The sequence below is a fragment of the Elaeis guineensis genome, unplaced genomic scaffold, assembly GCF_000442705.2.
Source record: "Elaeis guineensis isolate ETL-2024a unplaced genomic scaffold, EG11 Super_Scaffold_1000033, whole genome shotgun sequence".
Lineage (NCBI taxonomy): Eukaryota > Viridiplantae > Streptophyta > Magnoliopsida > Arecales > Arecaceae > Elaeis > Elaeis guineensis.
In genome coordinates, this window is record NW_027332424.1 from 7601633 (window position 1) to 7623025 (window position 21393).

At 44.4% G+C, this 21393-nt stretch overlaps 2 protein-coding genes across 2 annotated transcripts in view; both read left to right on the forward strand.

The window, feature by feature from the left end:
• Nucleotides 1-21393, forward strand: part of LOC105048268 (kinesin-like protein KIN-13B) — a 177306-nt gene that overhangs the window by 148447 nt on the left and 7466 nt on the right. Inside the window, exons 8-12 of the mRNA XM_073250485.1 lie at nt 2894-3049; nt 3150-3452; nt 3570-3787; nt 3870-3986; nt 4074-4357. Of these exons, the coding sequence (XP_073106586.1) occupies nt 2894-3049; nt 3150-3452; nt 3570-3787; nt 3870-3986; nt 4074-4357 (1078 nt within the window). The remainder of the gene's footprint in view (nt 1-2893; nt 3050-3149; nt 3453-3569; nt 3788-3869; nt 3987-4073; nt 4358-21393) is intronic.
• Nucleotides 72-655, forward strand: LOC140854523 (uncharacterized). Its single transcript, XM_073250476.1, has 2 exons — nt 72-346; nt 447-655. The coding sequence occupies exons 1-2, from the start codon at nt 80-82 to the stop codon at nt 522-524; spliced, it is 345 nt and encodes a 114-aa protein (XP_073106577.1). The 5' UTR covers nt 72-79; the 3' UTR covers nt 525-655.

Here is a 21393-nt window from a genome sequence, read left to right on the forward strand (position 1 = left end):
TCTCATTGCGGAGCGTGACGACGAGTCTGCAGCATCTACGCAGCAGAGCCGTATCGAGGCCAAGGTATTCACAGAGTTGATGGGACCAGAGCGCTACGGCCGAGTGAGGGGTTATGGAGTAGGAGTCACCCCCACTCAGTTATCTGAGGTTAGTAGATATACGCAGCATGCTGCAACAGATGCTCAGGATTCACGCGTTCGCAGACTCGAGGCGGAGATACAGGAGATTAGACAGAGTCGTGCCGCTGAGATGGAGGAGATGCGACAGAGCCGTGCCGAGATGCAGGCCATGAGGGGACAGATTGATCGCCTTACATCTTTATTAGAGATGTATGGTTCATCTCAGGTAAACACATAATATTAAATATATATTTTTGTATTAATTTAATGATTTATATATTTTATTTATAGATATGCAAATCATGCTTTTGATATATTTTTTGTAGGCTCCTGGCATATCAGGCACCCGTCGAGATAGCGGCACGTCACGTGGAGACAACGACGACCATCCGCCTGCAGATTGATGTTATTTTATTTTTGTTGTATTTTTATATTTATTTATATTACTCTTGATTGTAATGGACGATTAGTACTTTATTTTTATTTATATAAAATATTGTCTTTTGGTTTGATTAAATTTTCTATTTCAGCTTGCTTTTGATGTGAATGATGGTGATTGTACAGGTGTGAATGTGAATGTGGTGATTGTACATGTTTATTGTATTGTACAGGTGATGTGAATGATGGTGATTGTACAGGTGTGAATGTGAATGTGGTGATTGTACATGTTTATTGTATTGTACAGGTGTGATATGATTTCGTACAGGAATGTATTGTATTATTTTTTTTAAATAATATTTGTATTTTTTTTTTCCTCTTAAAACCTTTAACGACGCTTATAAGCGTCGTTAAATTTGTCTTTTGCGACGCTTTAAAGCGTTGTAAATTTTTACATTAACGACGCTTATAAGCGTCGTTAAATTTGTCTTTAACGACGCTTTAAAGCGTCGTAAATATTTACATTAACGACGCTTTAAAGCGTCGTTAAGACAAATTTAACGACGCTTTAAAGCGTCGTTAATGTAAATATTTACGACGCTTTAAAGCGTCGTTAAAAAATAACGACGCTTTTACAAAGCGTCGGCGATATTCGTCCCCACTCTTGCATAGTCGACGCTTTGCCGACGCTTTTCGAAGCGTCGTAAAGCCGAATAGCGACGCTTTAAAGCGTCGTTAATGACCATTAATAGCGTCGTTAATGGCCATTTTTCCTGTAGTGAGTGCAGTTCTGGCCATCCACTTATAATGAAAAACATGCATGCTCTTGAGGATTTTTGTCCTTACGTACAATATTTGTTTATATTACAATGTCTTCAAGGATATCTATTCCTGTCAATTTGAATTTGTTGAATTTTTTAATGATCAAAAAGTCCAATTTCCTTGTTAAATTAAATTAGATTAATTTCTGTTCGCTCCAGCTTTTGCTCCTTCAAATTCTAAATCAACACAGATATTGAGTAAGCAATCTATTTAGTAGTAAGCTACGAGAGCAAGATAATGGCAATAAAAAGGATAAAATCTCAAATTTAAGTGAAAAATCCAAACTCATATTTGGCTTGCGAACTACCTAAAGAAAATCAAAATTTGTTGATTTTCCCTTCAAATACATTTTAAATAGGGGTGCAATCAGGTCTGTTGGGTCCTGGTACCTCCTAACTTAGACTAGGATCTGGAGTCCTGGACCTGTTGGGGGTTCAAGCCTAAGTTTTAGCCCTAATCTTACACATCAAAGGATGGGGTTGAGTTTGTATTTGGGTCTCAAGTGAGTACGCTATTTGGAAAGCTCAATTATCTTCATCCTCTCAAAACTATTCACCAATGACATAGCTTTGAAGTACCATGGACATGTTCTGCAAGAAACATGAGGGATATATTAGAAAACTTCACATTATATGTTGGGTAAACTGTGAGGTCTGGTTTAGAATTATGTTCACAAAGAATCAAACCCATATCCCAATGTAATTTATGATCTGGTTGTCTCGAGTCTGGATTTTGTAAACTTTTAGTAGACATGGACCTGTGCCCAAGAAGTAACATGGGTCTATCTTTGGACCCATATGCGACCCACAGGCTTACGGGTGCATGTGGTCTTTGTTGGCTTGGTCTGCCAGTCTTGATGACAGTTCAAAGTTGAAATGAGTATTTTCTTATGTATACGAAAGGAAGATTTGTTTAGAGATGGTTAGAAAAGACTTGGGCTTTGAAGTCACCCCTTTCTTCCCCCTTTTGCAGTTGTGGATGCACTAATGCTGCATCCCCTTTCTTGTGATGGCTCAGTGTCTACTTCTTTTATGCGGTTACACCATGCCTTGTATTGCATTGCAGCAGGCAACACTATTTTGACCATCCCTATTTTGTAAGGCTTCTGCATGGAGGAAATTATTTTGATTCCTTCAGCACTTCTAGATGACTTGTGCATATACTTTTTCGGAAATAAATGCTTTCTGTTAATGTTTCCGAAGTTCCACATTAAGCAAGGCTTGAAAGGACACTTTGTTCAGCAGAATAACCTCAACTATTCTGATCAAAAATCTTAATTTTTGTATTTTGCGCTATTCTGTTAACAGTCATATAACCATGCTCTATATGGTCTTTCGCATTGAATAGATATGATTTTCTGTTTTGCATTTACATTGCTCATTTTGTTTCACTTATTCTAGTATGTTTTTTTTAAGTTGTTAGGTAAGCTGACTTTAATGTAGTTTATGTATAAATTGCATTCATTTTATCTTTTATTGTTTTCACTGAAATTTTGATTTGAATATTCTACTTAAGAGTGCATTTTGGTACATCTGGGTTGATTTCACTTATCCTCCTCCTGGTTTTTAGGCAGTGGAAAGACATATACCATGCAACCATTACCTCTCAAGGCATCTCAAGATATTCTGAGACTAATGCACCATACATATCGGAATCAAGGCTTTCAATTGTTTGTCAGTTTCTTTGAGATTTATGGAGGCAAGCTTTTTGATCTGCTAAACGATAGGAGGTTTGTCGGAATCTTTTTTGTTCTTTAGGAGTCTTCCTTTCCTTTCCCCTATTATTCCAGATTCTCTTAAATGATAAATTCCAAACTTGACTTCTCTTAGGAAGCTTTGCATGAGAGAGGATGGTAAACAGCAAGTCTGCATTGTTGGTTTGCAAGAGTTTAGAGTGTCACATGTTGACACCATCAAGGAGCTTATTGAGAAAGGAAATGCAACTAGGAGTACAGGCACAACTGGTGCGAATGAGGAATCCTCTCGATCTCATGCCATACTTCAGCTTGCTATCAAAAAGTCAGTGGATGGTAGCGAATCAAAACCTGCTCGAGTAATTGGCAAGCTATCCTTCATCGACCTTGCTGGCAGTGAGCGTGGTGCAGATACTACTGATAATGATAAGCAGACAAGGTAGCTTTTTTTATTTTTCAGTTTGACATGGCAGCATATTTTAGTTTTGTTGTTATTTAAAAAGCAAAGAATGTATTTTCAGCTGTCTTAAAACTGAAAATTTAATTTACAATGCAGAATAGAAGGTGCTGAGATCAACAAAAGTTTGCTTGCCTTGAAACAGTGCATAAGAGCTCTTGATAATGACCAAACCCATATTCCTTTTAGAGGGAGTAAATTGACTGAAGTACTGAGGGATTCATTCATTGGAGACTCCCGCACGGTTATGATTTCATGCATTTCTCCAAATTCTGGTTCATGTGAACACACTCTGAATACATTGAGATATGCTGATAGGTGATATTATAATCTGTCTCCTCTGTTTGCACGTATTGCATTTCTTATATGTTTTTTCAACCTTTTGTTTACTTTTATTCGGGGTCAAAAGTCTCTCAAAGGGGAGCAACAAGAAGGATCTTTCATCAGTAACCAATTTAAGAGATTCAACTGCTGCACCCTTGTCTTCTGCTCTATCTGCTTTCTCCAGTCCTGAGGGTAAGAATGTTGAGATTGCTAGTGAAGTCCACAGATTTGTTTGGTCCAGACAAATTGAGAAAGAAACCTCTCTGTCTTACAATGCAGACCATGCCCTCAGTGGTAGAGAAGAGCGGACTTTTGCTTCTTCATATGCTAGTTATTTCAGGGAGCAGACTAAGGTTTCCACAGCTGTAGAGGATTATGATTACTCTGAGGAGGCATATGAGCAGAACAAACCATCTTGGAAGAAAGGAAAGGCAGATGCATACTCTGCTTCACCTTTGGAGGATAGGGTGAGGAGAGCTGCTTCCCGCACGAAGTGGAAGAATGTGCCTGAGGTCGATGCCAACGATCTGCACTCAGATGATGATCTGAATGCCCTTTTGAAGGTAGGAGCACTATCAGAATTTCTTAATGCTTGTATTCTGTCAGCTTTTCAACATTTGATACGTAAAAAATGGTATGATTCCGGGAAGAGGAGGATCTAGTGATGGCTCGTAGGAGACAAGTTGAGGACACGATAAACATTATTAGGGAGGTACGTCTCATCGAATTGTTAATGTTTGATGTTAAATTATGTGTGTGTCATGCCTCGAACCCAGCACTCAGATCGGGCATGCGATGGCCGCACACTTCTTAGGGCAAAATCCTAAAGAATATGCAAGACCTTATAATTTATTACAACACTTCAATATCTATAAATAATAATGATCTAATTTGTATAATAATTGATGACATTTGCATGATTACAAATTCAATTCCTTCGATCATCCGATCGATATCAATGATGCTTTATTTATTTATCCGCTCATCCGCGAATCCAAACCAAAATCAATCTTGAGTATTCTGCAACTCTGAGAAGGAGAAAAGAAAAGAAGGGGATGAGCTTTATAGCCCAATAAGAATCCCACGTATTATATCAATATAATAATATAATTTAAAAATAATAATAAGTAATAAAATATAAAATCTAATGTTCAATATTCAGAATAATGCAAATATCAATAAATTATCTGTCTTGTCAAAGAGATGCATCATCATATGTTGTCTTTTATTCAGTATTAATTTCATGTCTTGGCCTCTGTTTCTCTTTTCATAATCACATAATCTTTAACTTTTTTCTTTCCGGCTCTGGATTAATCAAGATCATGCCTCAATCTCCATCAAATCCAAATATTTCGCTTAAGTCATAAAGGCTATCTTAGACATAAACTCCTGGCAAATTGTCCTAGGATGAGCTCCTGACGGGCTGTCCCACGTATAAAACTCCGTGGGGACTGTCCCAGACATAAGCTCTTGGCAAGTTATCCCAGGTATGAGCTCTTGACGAGCTGATCTAGGCATAAGCTCCTAGAGACTATTTCAGACATAAGCTCCGGATGGACTATCTCAGGCATAAGCTCCTGACCGGCTGTCCACATGATGAGGCTAATCCAAACCATATCTTCTTCATCCAACTTTTATATGTTGATTTCATCATATTGATTTCATGTTATGGTGGATCAAGATAATCATGTCATTTCCATACAATCATACTATCAATCAATGATACACAGTTAACACAGCGTATTCATGTTGAAAAATCATACTAGAACTAATAATGTGTTAAACATCACAAAACCATCAACATGAATCCAATGATACAAAACAGCGATACAAATCCAACGATAAAAGTAGCATATATAGTGGTGATCATGTACAGAAATCCTTATCTTTATTGACGATCGGTCCAAATACAAAAATTAATAAACTCCTCAACTACGAACTCGAAATCAAGGTGTTCCACTTGACATCTTGTATAGGTGGTCACATCTTTATATAATCAAGGTCAAATATAAAAATCATATACGGAGAAATTACAAAAAATACCTAAATATCATAAGTCTAGGACTTCTCCTAAAGTCAAGCAATCGATCTGGGTTACGTAGGTATCTGGGCTCTCCACTGATCCATAAGATTCTAAAGAGAAAATTAATTTAGAGAGAATTTTTAAAGAGAGAAAATAGAGAGAAACTTACTAGGTTTATAGTCTAGGTCTCAAGAATTTTGCTCGATGCCCTCTTGTCCAAGAAATTATTCTCCTATATATTTAAATTAATATTATAAAATAAATCAAATTAATTACCTAAAATTCTCTATTGGAATTCACTAGGGTCTAACCCAGTCTCAAAATCTTCCTTCTAGAATTTTTCATAATCCATCTAAAGAAAAATAATTAATTGGCCAACTAATAAAAAGAATTATTTTATTAAAATAAACCAAAGAAGAGAGAGAAAAGCCCTCTCTTCTCTTCTTCTCTTCTTCTCTTCAAATAGGAGGTTTGCTCCCTGTTGTCTCTCTCCCATGCATGACCACGGAAGGCTGAGGCCAGCCACCATCCCAACTGTGACGAAGCCACGGCCTTGTTGACGGCCCCTAATGGTGGCTATTGTCGGCAGCGATAGGGGAAACCAAGAACAAAATCGGGGCTGCCCTATTCAAAGGTAAATCTTGTGACCGTCGGCTCCAATCCGAGAATTGATGCAAGAGGATGATAAGGAAAAAGAAAGAAAAGGAGGAAAGGGGAAGGAGTTACCGTGGTCCGGCGGAGCCATAGGAGATCTCCAGCAATCTCTTCCCTAGTGGCAACCCATGGAAAAAATCCCAAGAAATCCCGACGATTCACAATGATTTTTCAAGGCATTCAAGGTGGAGATCCAAGGGAGGAGAAGGGGATTTTATAGTTGGGATCTAGGGCTTCTAGAATCCCAATCCTATTTTGATTCAAAGAGGGAAGACAGATTATACCGGGAGTCCTCTTTCGTTAAGTTCATTCCTTCTTTTTTTTTTTTGCTTTAAAGGTCGTGCAAGAGGAAAAAAAAGTTTTGGACCAGATTATTACATTCTCCCCCCCTCAAAATGATTTTGTCCTTGTGATTACCACACCTGAGTTGTGAACACTGAAAATACATAATCCTCATATTATTCTTAACCTTTCAAGTCATTTGTCATACTTGCTTCACAAGATCTTGACATAAAGAAAAATGTGACATCCCAAAACTTGATTCTTTTGGTTTTAACGTACCTATAAAATTCTCTTAGATTGTGTTGATGCAGAATTCCGCTGACGCCGGAGAAGCTGGAGTCGAGGGGATCACGTCCGCCGTCAGGACCAGCAAAGAAAGTCTAAACCGGAGTTGGGGGTGCTCCGGCAAGACCCTCCGATGCTCAAGTCAGTACTCTGCCTCAACAAAAATGGAGCACTTGAATAGGATTTTAGCAGAGTTTCGAGATAGAGTTTAGAGCTTAGAGAAGAACATATCTGGGGATCTCTTTTTATAGATGGAGAGCGTAACTGATTGATAGCGACGTCTGTAACTGCCTGTTAGTGGGCCGTTCGGGGCCACGCGAAGTTTGTTACGGAGAGTAGTGACGTCAGTGGGCCGTTCAGAACCATGTGGAGTTTGTTATAGAGAATGGAGTGGTGTCCATTGTCACGACTTGCCAGAGAGTGGTGGGGTCACGTGGAATCTGTTACAGAGAGTAGAGTGGGGTAGTGGCCATTGTCGTGACTTGCCAGAGAGTTCGGACTTGATGGCTGAAGCTCGGTTGGGACGTTTGATGGAGCAGAATGGCTCTCTGTCTCTGCAATCTAAGAGAAGCTCGGATGTTTCTGAGGTTGCTGACGACTCCATTATTGTCGGGAGCCTTAGGTGCTGATGCTGCAGGTGGAAGTCATCTGCTGTAGAAGCTCGGATGGAGACTTTCTGTTGGAGAAGCCCAGTTTCATGAGGAATCCGACAGAGGGTTGACCGACAGTGGAGTTCGGATGGCGCTATGGAGGTTCGTCCGCTGGAGGAGTCTCGAGGACACTGGGGAAGGTCGAACGTTGGAGGAGTCTTGATGGTGGAGCCTGTCCATTGTAGAAGTTCGTCTGTGATCCATTCACTGTAGAAGTTTGACTGGGATCCGGCACTTGTAGGAGCTCAGGTGAAATTCAGAAGGCGATCGACCACCGTAGAAACTTGGATGGAGTCTGGTCACTATAGAAGTCCTACCACTGGAGAAGCTCAAACATTGACGAAGTACGGAAGAAGTTTGGAGTAAAGTTGCTCATGGCAGGAAGAAGTCTGGAAGAGGTTCGGAGAATAGTTGATCACTGTAGAAAATTGGCTGATAGTGAAGCTCAAAAAGCATTTGGAGCTGTCCGATAGATGAATGGAGGAGCTCATTATCGGAGAAGTCCGGACGGTATTATGGAAGCTCGGATGGTTGGGGGAGTTCAGAAAGATGCCACATAAGGTCGGAAGCCAGATGAGCCCTGGAAGGGTCGGCCTTTTACGAACTTCGGCTGGGGTTATTTTATACCCAACAATACCCAACACCAGTCCCCTACTTTCGAGTTCAAGTTTTGAATGAAGGAAGTACAGAAAAATTTTCACAGCCGAAGTTGCCTCCTTCGATTTTAGTACTCGGTTGTTTCCAGATATTTTGGTGTTTGGCACACTGGCGCTGGAGCCTTTTCAAATTGAGGAGATCCAAAAAGATTTTTTCAAAATTCCCACTGGAGTGTTGCTCTAGGCACGGCACAATAATGATTCTGTCAGTTGTCAGCCGCCTTTAGCTGCCTGCCATGATGAGTGGGCCACGCGGCGGTTATAGATCGATCGGAAGAAATCTACGGTCATTATTGCGTCGGACTCCATCGCCTATTTAAACCCGCCTCCCTTCTTCAGGGGTCTCACTTTGCTTGGGAGTTTCTTTGGTCTCTCCTTCTTGAGAGTTCCATCCTTCCCCAGCATCCTTCTCAGCCTTAGGCGTTCTTTGAGTCATCCCCATCTCTGCATTTCTGCATCCTTCATACCAGCCTAGGTTAGTTCCAAAACTTTCCATTTTTTCATGGCTCTATTTCTAAGCTGTGCCGATCTTCTTTCATTACAGATATGGATGCGGAAGCAGCTCGGATGTTAGCCAAGATTCTCAAGGCCCACAAGAGGAAAGGCGCTGCAACTTCTGGGTCGGCGAAGAAGGCGAGGGTAGAAGAGACAGATCCGGCCGTGCTTCTCCTTGATTGCCCAGAGCCCACGCTTGTGGTACATCTTCGATTGCAAGTACTTTCCGATCCCACGGAAGGGGAAGCAGAAGGGGGATTGGAAGAAGAAGTTAAGTACTTAAAGTAATCCTCGATGATGGCTGGAACCGAGAGTTCAAAGTCTGAAGAAGCCGAGCTTTCTTAGAGCTTCTTTACCTTCTGTTTTTCCATGTATTCTTTTCTTTTCTTGTCATTTTTCTTTTTTGGCCTTCAAAAGTTTTGTAATGCACACTTTACTAATGAAATAAAAAGAAAATTTTCTATTACCTTGTCCATTCTTGCATTAAGTTATCGTTTATCGAACTTCTTTTATCTTCTATCTTATTCGATGTCAACATTGTCTGAAGATTCTGATCATTGTTGTATTGATTCGCCCTTAGGGACTGGAGATTTTCGACAAGAGTTTTCTTCCTCATTGAGATGAGGTTCCTTGAGTCTTGGATGTACTTCATTTTTTTTCTTTATCATTGGCGTAGCTCGTCGCTTCCCCTTTTTCTCTTCCCTCCTTTTTTTTTGTGTTCGAGTGAGGGTTTTTCCTCTGCTCTTAACGGGGTTGTAGGGGTGTAGAGGAGCCGTTGAGGAGACTTTCTCCCTCATCCGGTCTTGAACGATCAGATCTTCCTTTGTGTAGGATGAGGTTCTCCTCCTGTTTCTGACACAATCAATTTCAGCTCATGTTAGGACGAGGTCTTCCTCCTATTCCTAACAGGGCTACGGGGGAACATGAGGGTCATTGCAAGGGCCTCTCCTCCCATCCGGTCTCTAAATAATCGAGTCTTCGACTTTGCTCATGTTAGGATGAGGTTCTCCTCCTGTTCCTAACATGGCTGTGGGGCGCATAAGGGTTGTTGCAAGGGCCTCTCCTCCCATCCGGTCTCTAAATAATCAGGTCTTCGACTTTGCTCATGTTAGGACGAGGTTCTCCTCCTATTCCTAACATGGCTGTGGAGGCACATAAGGGCCGTTGCAAGGGCCTCTCCCCCCATCCGGTCTCTAAATAATCGGGCCTTCGACTTTGCTCATGTTAGGATGAGGTTCTCCTCCTGTTCCTATCATGGCTGTGGGGCACATAAGGGCCGTTGCAAGGGCCTCTCCCTCGATCCGATCTCTAAATAACCAGGCCTTCGACTTTGCCCATGTTAGGACGAGGTTCTCCTCCTGTTCCTAACATGGCTGTGGGAGCGTATAAGGGCCGTTGCAAGGGCCTCTCCCCCCATCCGGTCTCTAAATAACCAGGCCTTCGACTTTGCTCATGTTAGGACGAGATTCTCCTCCTGTTCCTAACATGGCTGTGGGGGCATATAAGGACCGTTGCAAGGGCCTCTCCTCCCATCCAGTCTCTAAATAATCGGACCTTCGACTTTGCTCATATTAGGATGAGGTTCTTCTCCTGTTCCTAACATGGCTGTGGGGGTGCATAAGGGCCGTTGCAAGGGTCTCTCCTCCCATCCGATCTCTAAATAATCAGGCCTTCGACTTTGCTCATGTTAGGATGAGGTTCTCCTCCTATTCCTAACATGACTGTGGGAACGCATAAGGGCCGTTGCAAGGGCCTCTCCCTCCATCCGATCTCTAAATAACCAGACCTTCGACTTTGCTCATGTTAGGACGAGGTTCTCCTCCTGTTCCTAATATGGCTGTGGGGGCGCATAAGGACTGTTGCAAGGGCCTCTCCCCCAATTTGGAACAGGAGGAGAGCCTCGTCCTAACATGAGCAAAGTCGAAGATCCGATTATTTAGAGATCGGATGGAGGGAGAGGCCCTTGCAATGGCCCTTATGCACCCCCACAGCCATGTTAGAAACAGGAGGAGAACCTCGTCCTAACATGAGTAAAGTCGAAGGTCCGATTATTTAGAGACTGGATGGGAGGAGAGGCTCTTGCAACGGCCCTTATGTGCCCCCACAGTCATGTTAGGAATAGGAGGAGAACCTCGTCTTAACATGAGCAAAGTCGAAGGCCCAGTTATTTAGAGATCGGATGGGGGAGAGGCCCTTGCAACGGCCCTTATGTGCTCCCGTAGCCCTGTTAGAAACAGGAGAAAGATTTCGTCCTAACATGAGCTGAAATTGATTATGTCGGGAACAGGAGGAGAACCTCATCCTACACAAACGAAGATCTAGTTGTTCAAGACCAGATGAGGGGGAAAGTCTCATCAATGGCTCTTCTACACCCCTACAACTCCGTTAAGAGCAGAGCGAAAACCCTCACTCAAACACAAAAAAAAGGAGAGAAGAGAAAAGGAGAAGTGACGAGCTATGCCAGTGGTAAAGGAAAAAAAATGAACTACATCCAAGACTCAAGGGGCCTCATCTCAACAAAGAAGAAAACCCTTGTTGAAAATCTCCAGTCCCTAAGGGCGAATCAATACGGCGATGACCAGGAATCTTCAAACAACGTCGACATCAATAAGATAGAAGAAAAAAGAAGTTCGGTAAATGACAACTTAATGCAAGAATGGACAAGGTAATGGAAATTTTTTTTTTATTTCATTACTAAAGTGTGCATTACAAAGTCTTTGAAGGCCAAAAAAGAAAAACAACAAGAAAAGAAAAGAATACATGGAAGAACATAAGGTAAAAAAGCTCTAAGGAAGCTCAGCTTCTTCAGACTTCGAACTCTCGGTTCCAGCCATCATCGAGGATTGCTTTAAGTACTTAACTTCTTCTTCCAGTCTCCCTTCTGCTTTTTCCTTCCGTGGGATCGGGAAGTACTTGCAGTTGAAGATGTATCAAAAGCACGAGCTCTAGGCGATCAAGGCGAAGCACGACCGGATCTGTCTCTTCTACCCTCGCCTTCTTTGCCGACCCAGAAGTTGTAGCACCTTTCCTCTTGTGGGCCTTGAGACTCTTGGCTAACATCCGAACTGCGTCCGCGTCCATATCTACAACGAAAGAAGATCGGCACAGCTTAGAAACAAAGCCATGAAAAAAGGGGGAGTTCTGAAACTAACCTAGGCTGGTCTGAAGGATGCAGAGATGGGGATGACTCGAAGAACGTTAAGACCGAGAAGGATGCTGGGGAAGAACGAAACTCTCAGGAAGAAGGAGAGACCGAAGAAACTCCCAGGCAAAGTGAGACCCCTGAAGGAGGGAGGCAGGTTTAAATAGGCGATGGGGTCCGGCGCAATAATGATCGCAGATTTTCTCTGGCCGATCTATAACCGTCGCGTGGCTCACTCATCGTGGCAGGCGGCTAAAGGCAGCTGACAACTGACGGAATCATTATTGCACCGTGCCTAGAGCAACGCTCTAGTAAAAATTCCAAAAAAATCTTTTCGGATCGCCTCAATTTGAAAAGGCTCCAGTGTCAGTGCATCAAATGTCAAAATATCAGGAAACAATCGAGTACGAAAATCAAGGGAGGCAACTTTGGCTGTGAAAATTTTTCTGTACTTCATTCAGAACCCGAACTCAAAAGTAAGGGGACTGGTGTTGGGTATTATTGGGTATAAAATAACTGCAGCCAAAGTTCGTAAAAGGCCGACCCTTCCAGGGCTCATCCGGCTTCCGACCTTGTGTGGTGTCTTTCTGAACTCCCCCGACCATCCGAGCTTCCATAATAGCATCCGACTTCTCCAATAATGAGCTCCTCCATTCATCTATCGGCTACTCAAATACTTTCTGAGCTTCACTATCAGTCGATTTTCTACAGTGATCGACTATTCTCTGAACCTCTTCCAGACTTCTTCTGCCACGAGTGATTTTACTCCGAACTTCTTTCAAAATTTGTCAATGTCCGAGCTTCTCCAACGGCAGAACTTCTACAGTGATCAGACTCTATCCAAGTTTCTATGGCGGTCGACCCCTTCTGGATTTCATCCGAGCTCCTACAAGAGCCAGATCCCACCGAACTTCTACAGTGGATAGATCACAAACGAACTTCTACAATGGACAGGCTCCACCAGTCGAGTCTCTGCTCCGAGCTTCTACAATAAGAAATCTCCATCCGAGCTTCCACGGCAATCGATCTTCGTCTGAGCTTCTACAATAAGCGGCCTCCTTTCGGACTCCTACAAGAGTCGGACTCCGTCCGAACTTCTACAACAGAATTGAATCCCAGACTCCTCCAATGTTTGACCTTCCCCAGTGTCCTTGAGACTCCTCCAGCAAACGAACCTCCACAGTGCCATCCGAACTCCACTGTCGATCGACCCTCTGCCAGATTCCTCATGAAATTGGGCTTCTCCAACAGAAAGTCCCCATCCGAGCTCTACAGCAGATGACTTCTGCCTGCAGCATCAGCGCCCAAGGCTCCCGACAATAATGGACTTATCAGCAACCTCAAAAATATCCGAGCTTCTCTTAGAGTGCAGAGACAGAGAGCTATTCCGCTCCATCAGACTCCCAGCCGAGCTTCAGCCGTCAGGCCCGAACTCTCTGGCAAGTCACGATAATGGCCACTATCCCATTCTACTCTCTGTAACAGATTCTATGTGGCCCCACCACTCTCTGGCAAGTTACGACAACGGACACCACTTCACTCTCCATAACAAACTCCACGTGGTTCTGAACAGCCCACTGACTCTACTACTCTCCGTAACAAACTTTGCGTGGCCCCGAATGGCCCATTACCAGGCAGTTACAGATGTCGCTGTCAATCAGTTATGCTCTCCGTCTATAAAAAGGGACCTCCAGATATGTTCTTCTCTAAGCTCTAAACTCTATCTCGAAATTCTGCTAAAATCTCATTCATGTGCTCCATTTCTGTTGAGGCAGAGTACTGACTTGAGCGTCGGAGGGTCTTGTCGGAGCACCCCCAACTCTGGTTTAGACTTTTCTTGCAGGTCCCGACGGTGGATGCGATCCTCTCGACTCCAGCTTCTCCGGCATCGACAGAATTCTGCACCAATAGAATTGGCGCTAGAAGGAGGGCGCATGTGTCTTCGCAGTACCCTTGTTCTTAAAGGAGTACTCAACGGGATTATCTTTGATCATCTTCTTCGACATTTTCTCCTTCTTCTCCTGCCAGATCTCCACCTGATGCCTCCCCGAAAGGCATCCACCAGGCGATCCACGACCTCCGTGGTCAGATCTCAGAGAGATCCGCAAGCTCCGGCCTCGTCTTCATTTTTCAGGCTCCTCCTCCAGTAACAGCAGTCGGCATGGAGCAGTTTGACTTGCTGGTTCAGTAGGTCAGGGGCCTCACCAAAGTAGTGTAAGCCATGCAGCAGCAGCCGCAGCAGCTGCAGGCATCTGTGCGGCTGGAAAGAGCTTCGCCGGAGTTTCAGAATCCGACGATCGGGCGGGCCACTTGGGCCATCGCCCTGTCTTCCCCAAAAAGGGAAGCAAAAGGTGGAGAGCCCTCTGTCCGATCGCGATTCCATCCCCGGAGGGTCCCTACCTCCGTTCCACCAGGAGACCCTCGAGACTCGCAGTCGAGAAGATCTCCTGGATCAAAAGTTCCAAGAGATGAATCGGCGGATCGAGGAGCTCATCAGATGAGGTTGGCTCGATAGATTCATCCGACGTCGACCTGAAGGTAGGGAGGATCGACCGAGGGCCTTACCACAGCCAGAGCTGCCAAGGAGGGAGAAACAGCTTGAAGATCGACCTCCAACCGAGATCGTCAACACCATCTCTGGAGGACCCCGACGGGGAGCAGCCAGTGGATCGACTGTACCGCCCAAGCGACAGAGGACTGAAGAATCTATAACCTTTACTGAAGAAGATGCCCAAGAGATTCAATTCTCCCATAATGATGCGGTTGTAGTTTCTTTAAATATTGCTGACTATGATGTACGCTGCATTCTTGTTGATAGTGGAAGCTCGGCCGATATTCTATTTTACGATGCATTCTCGAAAATATCCATTCCGAATGGCCGATTAGGGCCGATAAACTCTCTGTTAGTAGGGTTCACTGGCGATGCCATGCCAGTGGAAGGAGTAATAACTTTAACCGTGGTTGTAGGCCAGTACCCAAAGCAATCAAGAGTGCAAGTGGATTTTCTGGTAGTAAGGGCACCGTCCGCCTACAACGCAATACTCGACCGACCTGGCCTCAACGCCCTTCGAGCTGTGGTATCGACCTACCATTTGAAGCTGAAATTTTCTACTAGCCAAGGAGTCAGAGAGGTCAGAGGAGATCAAGCCCTGGCAAAACACTGTTACAACATACCCCTACAAAGAAATGGTCAGTCCGACCCCTGTCCAGTTGATGGATTGGACACCCGTGACGACCTTGCTGAAGAATGGGGTGAGCCAATTGAAGATCTTGTCTCAATTCCTTTGAACGATGGGAATGAGGAGCATGTGGTGAAGATCGGCTCTAACTTGGGAGAAGAGGTACGGACACAGCTCATCAGTTTTCTATAAAAGTATGCGGATGTTTTCGCTTGGATTCTGCAGACATGCCAGGGATTGATGTGGAAGTCATGGAGCACTGCCTGGCTGTTGATCTCAAACATCGATCGACGAAGAAAAAAATCTAAAGTCATGCATCGGAAAGGTAAATGGCAATAGTTGAGGAAGTTGATAAACTCCTGAAAGTCAGGTTCATCAGAGAAGTCAACTACCCGAACTGGGTCTCCAATGTGGTTCTCGTCAGGAAGGTGAACGGCAAGTGGAGGATGTGTATAGACTTCAAAAAGCTAAAAAAAGCTTGCCTGAAGAACAGTTACCCTCTGCCCAGAATTGATTAATTAGTGGATGCAACCTCGGGCCACGAGCTTCTCACTATCATGGATGCATTTTTCGGCTACAATCAAATTAGGAGGGCACCGAAGGACGAAGAAAAAACTGCTTTTATTACTAACCATGGTCTTTATTGTTATAGGGTCATGCCTTTTGGCCTCAAAAATATAGAGACGACCTATCAACGGCTGGTGAACAAGATCTTCAAAGAGCAGATTGACCGCAACATGGAGATCTACGTGGACGATATGCTTGTAAAAAGTAAATCCATAAAGAACCACATCGCCGACCTTGAGGAGACCTTCGGCGCCCTCCAAAAATATAAGATGAAGCTGAACCCGATCAAGTGCGCTTTTGGAGTAACCTCAGAAAAATTTTTGGACTTCATAGTATCGGGGCACGGGATCGAAGCAAATCTGGAAAAGATTCATGCTATCCAGAAATGACCTACCTGAAGTCAATAAAGGAAGTTCAGTGCCTTACTGGGAGAGTAGCAGCTCTGAATCGCTTTGTCTCAAGGTCGGTCGAACGATGCCTGTCTTTCTTTCAGACCTTCAAGCAGTCGAAGAACTTCTGTTGGACTACTGAATGTCAGCAGGCATTCAAAAAATTAAAGAGCTACCTCGGCTCACCTTCGCTATTGGCAAAGTCCGAACCCGGAGAGGAGTTGTTCCTGTACCTGGCGGTCTCTCTTGTGGCTCTTGCAGCAGTTCTGGTTAAGGAAGAAGCAAAAATTCAACGGTTAATCTACTACATTAGCCGAGTATTGAGAGACGTCGAAATCAGGTATACTAAGTTAGAGAAACTAACTTATGCCTTGTTGATTGCAGCTCGAAGACTTCGACCTTACTTTCAAGGGCACACCATAACACTACTCACCGATCAGCCGATCAAGGCGGTTCTGCATCGAGCGGATGCTTCCGAAAGAATAGCGAGATGGGCAGTCGAGCTCACAGAATTTGACATCAACTATCAACCTCAACCGACGATTAAAGCCCAGATATTAGCAGACTTCATAGTGGAGTGCACTATTCTAAAAGAGGCCGAACTTGAATGAGGTGAAGCTGACAACTCAGGGCTCCAATCGAACTCCCCTGAAGAAAGAACAGATCTCCCTGATGGTTTTTGAGCCCTCTACGTGGACGGTTCCTCCAACATGTCAGGCGCAGGTGCGGGCCTGATCTTGGTCAATCCAGAAGAAATTATTATGGAGTACGTGCTGCGCTTCGAATTTTCTGTGACAAATAACGGAGCAGAATATGAAGCTCTGATTGCAGGACTGAGGATCGCCAAAGAGTTAGAAGTAGACCGGCTCCAAGTCTACAGTGACTCCCAATTGGTGGTGGGACAAGTCAGCGAAAACTATGAAGCTCGGGAGGACAGTATGGCCAAGTATCTTGAAAAGGTAAAAGAGATCATCCTTGCCTTCGGTAGCTTTGACATCAAGCAGATTTCAAGAGCAGAAAATATCAGGGCCGACCTTCTCTCCAAGTTGGCTACACTGGCCCCAGCTGGACTGCCCAAGGAAGTCTTCTTCGAAGTTCTGAAGTACCCAAGTACGGAAGAACCGCAGCCTGTGATGGAGATCAACCATGAACCCAGCTGGATTGACCCACTGGTTACATACCTCGAGGATGGGGCTCTTCCTCCTGATGCAAAAGAAGCTCGAAAGCTTAGAAATCAGGCCTCCCGATATATTCTTTATGAAGGCAAGCTGTACAAGAGGTCGTACTCTTTACCCCTCCTGAAATGTCTCTGGCCTTCTGAAGCCGACTTCACCTTGTGGGAGGTACATGAGGGAGTCTGCGGAAGTCACCTGGGGGCCAGATCTTTATCCCACAAACTGCTCCGACAAGGCTATTACTGGCCTACTATGTACCACGACTCCATTGAATATATCAGAAGGTGTGATCGGTGTCAGAGATATGCAAATATCCAAAGGCAACCCACCTCCGAACTTACACCATGGAGTGCCCCATGACCGTTTGCACAATAGGGGATGGATATCCTTGGACCTTTTCCCATGGCATCCGGGCAGTGGAAGTTCCTCCTGGTGGCAATTGACTACTTCACCAAGTGGGTCGAAGCTGAACCTTTAACGAAAATCACAGAAGCTAAAGTGCAGGACTTCGTTTGGAAGTCAATTGTCTGTAGGTTTGGCTTATCCAGAACTCTCATTACTGATAATGGGCGATAATTTGCTGGGACAAGGTTTGCTGAATTTTGTGAGGACTTAAACATCTCCCATAACTTCACGTCAGTAGCCCATCCGCAAGCAAACAGTGAAGCCGAGGTTACTAACAGGACTCTGTTGTAAGGAATCAAGGCGAGCTTTGAAAGAGCAAAGGAACTTGGGCAGATGAGCTCTATCATGTGTTGTGGGCATACCGAACTACCCAAAGACTGCCCACTGGGGAGACCCCCTTTGCCTTAGCCTTCGGAATAGAAGTCATGATCTCGATCGAACTCAAACTTCCATCAACGCGAGTTGTGGCATTCGACGAGCAGTGCAACTCACATGATCTCAAGGCCAACCTCGACTTATTAGAAGAAAAGCAGGAGACAGCTCAAGTTTGGATGGCCGCCTACAAGCAGAAAGTGGCCCGCTACTATAACTCCCGGGTCAAGAGCAAGGCCTTCAGAGTGGGGGACTTAGTACTTCGACGAGCCGCTGTCTCACAACCTCAGAATCAAGAAAAACTCGCCCCTAACTGGGAAGGCCCGTATGAAGTCAGGGAGGTGGTTCAGCCCGAAACATATTATCTAAAAGAGCTCAGAGGAGCAGACCTTCCACGACCATGGAATTCAAAAAATTTACAAATATATTACCGATAACTTTACCTTAAATAAAAGTTTCTTTCATATTCGCATGTCTTTTCTTTTGGTATGAGCTTATAACGACAGGGAGTAGCTCCTTCAGACAATCGAAATTAAGTGTGTCAGAAATAAGAGGAAAACCTCGTCCTGACACGAACGAAGGTCTGGTTATTTAGAGATCGGATGGGGGAGAGACTTTTGCAATGGCCCTTATGCACCCCCACAGCCATGTTAGGAACAGGAGGAGAACCTCATCCTAACATGAGCAAAGTCGAAGGTCCGGTTATTTAGAGATCGGATGGGGGGAGAGGCCCTTGCAACGGCCCTTATGCGCCCCCACAGCCATGTTAGGAATAGGAGGAGAACCTCATCCTAACATGAGCAAAGTCGAAGGTCCAATTATTTAGAGACTGGATGGGGGAAGAGGCCCTTGCAATGGCCCTTATGCGTCCCCACAGTCATGTTAGAAATAGGAGAAGAACCTCGTCCTAACATGAGCAAAGTCAAAGGCCCGATTATTTAGAGACCGGATGGAGGGAGAGACCCTTGCAATGGCCCTTATGCGCCCCCACAGCCATGTTAGAAATAGGAGGAAAACCTCGTCCTAACATGAGCAAAGTCGAAGGCCTAGTTATTTAGAGACCGGATGGGGGGAGAGGCCCTTGCAACGGCCCTTATGCGCCCCCACAGCCATGTTAGGAACAGAAGGAGAACCTCGTCCTAACATGAGCAAAGTCGAAGGTCTGGTTATTTAGAGATCGGATGGGGGAGAGGCCCTTGCAACGGCCCTTGTGCACCCCCACAGCCATGTTAGGAAAAGGAGGAGAACCTCATCCTAACATGAGCAAAGTCAAAGGCCTGATTATTTAGAGACTGGATGGGAGGAGAGGCCCTTGCAACGGCCCTTATGTGCCCCCATAGCCCTGTTAGGAACAAGAGAAAGATCTCATCCTAACATGAACTAAAATTGATTGTGTCGGAAATAGGAGGAGAACCTCATCCTACACAAACAAAGATCTGGTCATTCAAGACCGGATGAGGGGGAAAGTCTCCTCAACGGCTCCTCTACACCCCTACAACCCCGTTAAGAGTAGAGGGAAAACCCTCACTCGAACACAAAAAAAAAGGAGGGGAAGAGAAAAAGGGGAAGCGACGAGCTACGCCAGTGATAAAGGAAAAAAAATGAAGTACATCCAAGACTCAAGGGACCTCATCTCAATGAGGAAGAAAACTCTTGTCGAAAGTCTCCAGTCCCTAAGGGCGAATCAATACAACGATGATCAGGAATCTTCAGACAACGTTGACATCGAATAAGACAGAAGACAAAAGAAGTTCGGTAAACGATAATTTAATGCAAGAATGGACAAGGTAATAGAAAATTTTCTTTTCATTTCATTAGTAAAGTGTGCATTACAAAGCCTTTGAAGGCCAAAAAAAAATAACAAGAAAAGAAAAGAATACATGGAAGAACAGAAGGTAAAAATGTTCTAAAGAAGCTCGGCTTCTTCAGACTTCGAACTCTCAATTTTAGCCATCATTGAGGATTGCTTTAAGTACTTAACTTCTTCTTCCAGTCCCCCTTCTGCTTCCCCCTTCCACGGGATCAAAAAGTACTTGCAATCGAAGATGTACCACAAGCACGGGCTCTGGGCAATCAAGGCGAAGCACGACCGGATCTGTCTCTTCTACCCTCATCTTCTTCGCCGACCCAAAAGTTGTAGCACCTTTTTCTTGTGGGCCTTGAGACTATTGGCTAACATCCGAGCCACGTCTACGTCCATATCTGCAATGAAAGAAGATCAGCACAGCTTAGAAACAGAGCCATGAAAAAAGGGAGAGTTCTGGAACTAACCTAGGCTGGTCTGAAGGATGCAGAGATGCAGAGATGGGGACGACTCAAAGAATGTCTAAGGCCGAGAAGGACGCTGGGGAAGAACGGAACTCTCAGAAAGAAGGAGAGATCGAAGAAACTCCCAGGCAAAGTGAGACCCCTGAAGGAGGGAGGCGGGTTTAAATAGGTGATGGGGTCCGGTGCAATAATGATCGTAGATTTTCTTGGCCGATCTATAACCACCGCATGGTCCACTCATCGTGGCAGACAGCTAAAGGCGGCTGACAACTGACAGAATCATTATTGCACCGTACCTAGAGCAACGTTCTAGTAAAATTCCAAAAAAATCTTTTGGATCGCCTCAATTTAAAAAGGCTCCAGCGCCAGCGCGCCAACGCCAAAATATCTGGAAACAATCGAGTATGAAAATCGAGGGAGGCAACTTCGGCTGTTAAAATTTTTTTATACTTTCTTCATTCGAAACCCGAACTCGAAAGTAGGGAAACTGGTGTTGGGTATTGTTGGGTATAAAATAACCCCAATCGAAGTTCGTAAAAGGCCGACCCTTCCAGGGCTCATCCGGCTTCTGACCTTGTGTGGCATCTTTCTGAACTCCCCCGACCATCCGAGCTTCCATAATACCATCCGGACTTCTCCGATAATGAGCTCCTCCATTCATCTACCGGGCTGCTCCAAACACTTTCTGAGCTTCACTATCAGTCATTTTTTATAGTGATCGACTATTCTCCGAACCTCTTTCAGACTTCTTCCTGCCATGAGCGACTTTACTCCAAACTTCTTTCGGACTTCGTCAATGTCCGAGCTTCTCCAACGGTAGGACTTCTACAGTGACCAGACTCCATCCAAGTTTCTACGACAGTCGACCGCCTTCTGGATTTCATCCGAGCTCCTACAAGAGCTGGATCCCAGTCGAACTTCTACAGTTGATGGATCATAGACGAACTTCTACAACGGACAGGCTCCACCAGTCGGGTCTCTACTTCGAGCTTCTACAATAAGAAATCTTCATCCGAGCTTCCACGGTAAGCGATCTTCATCCGAGCTTCTACAATAA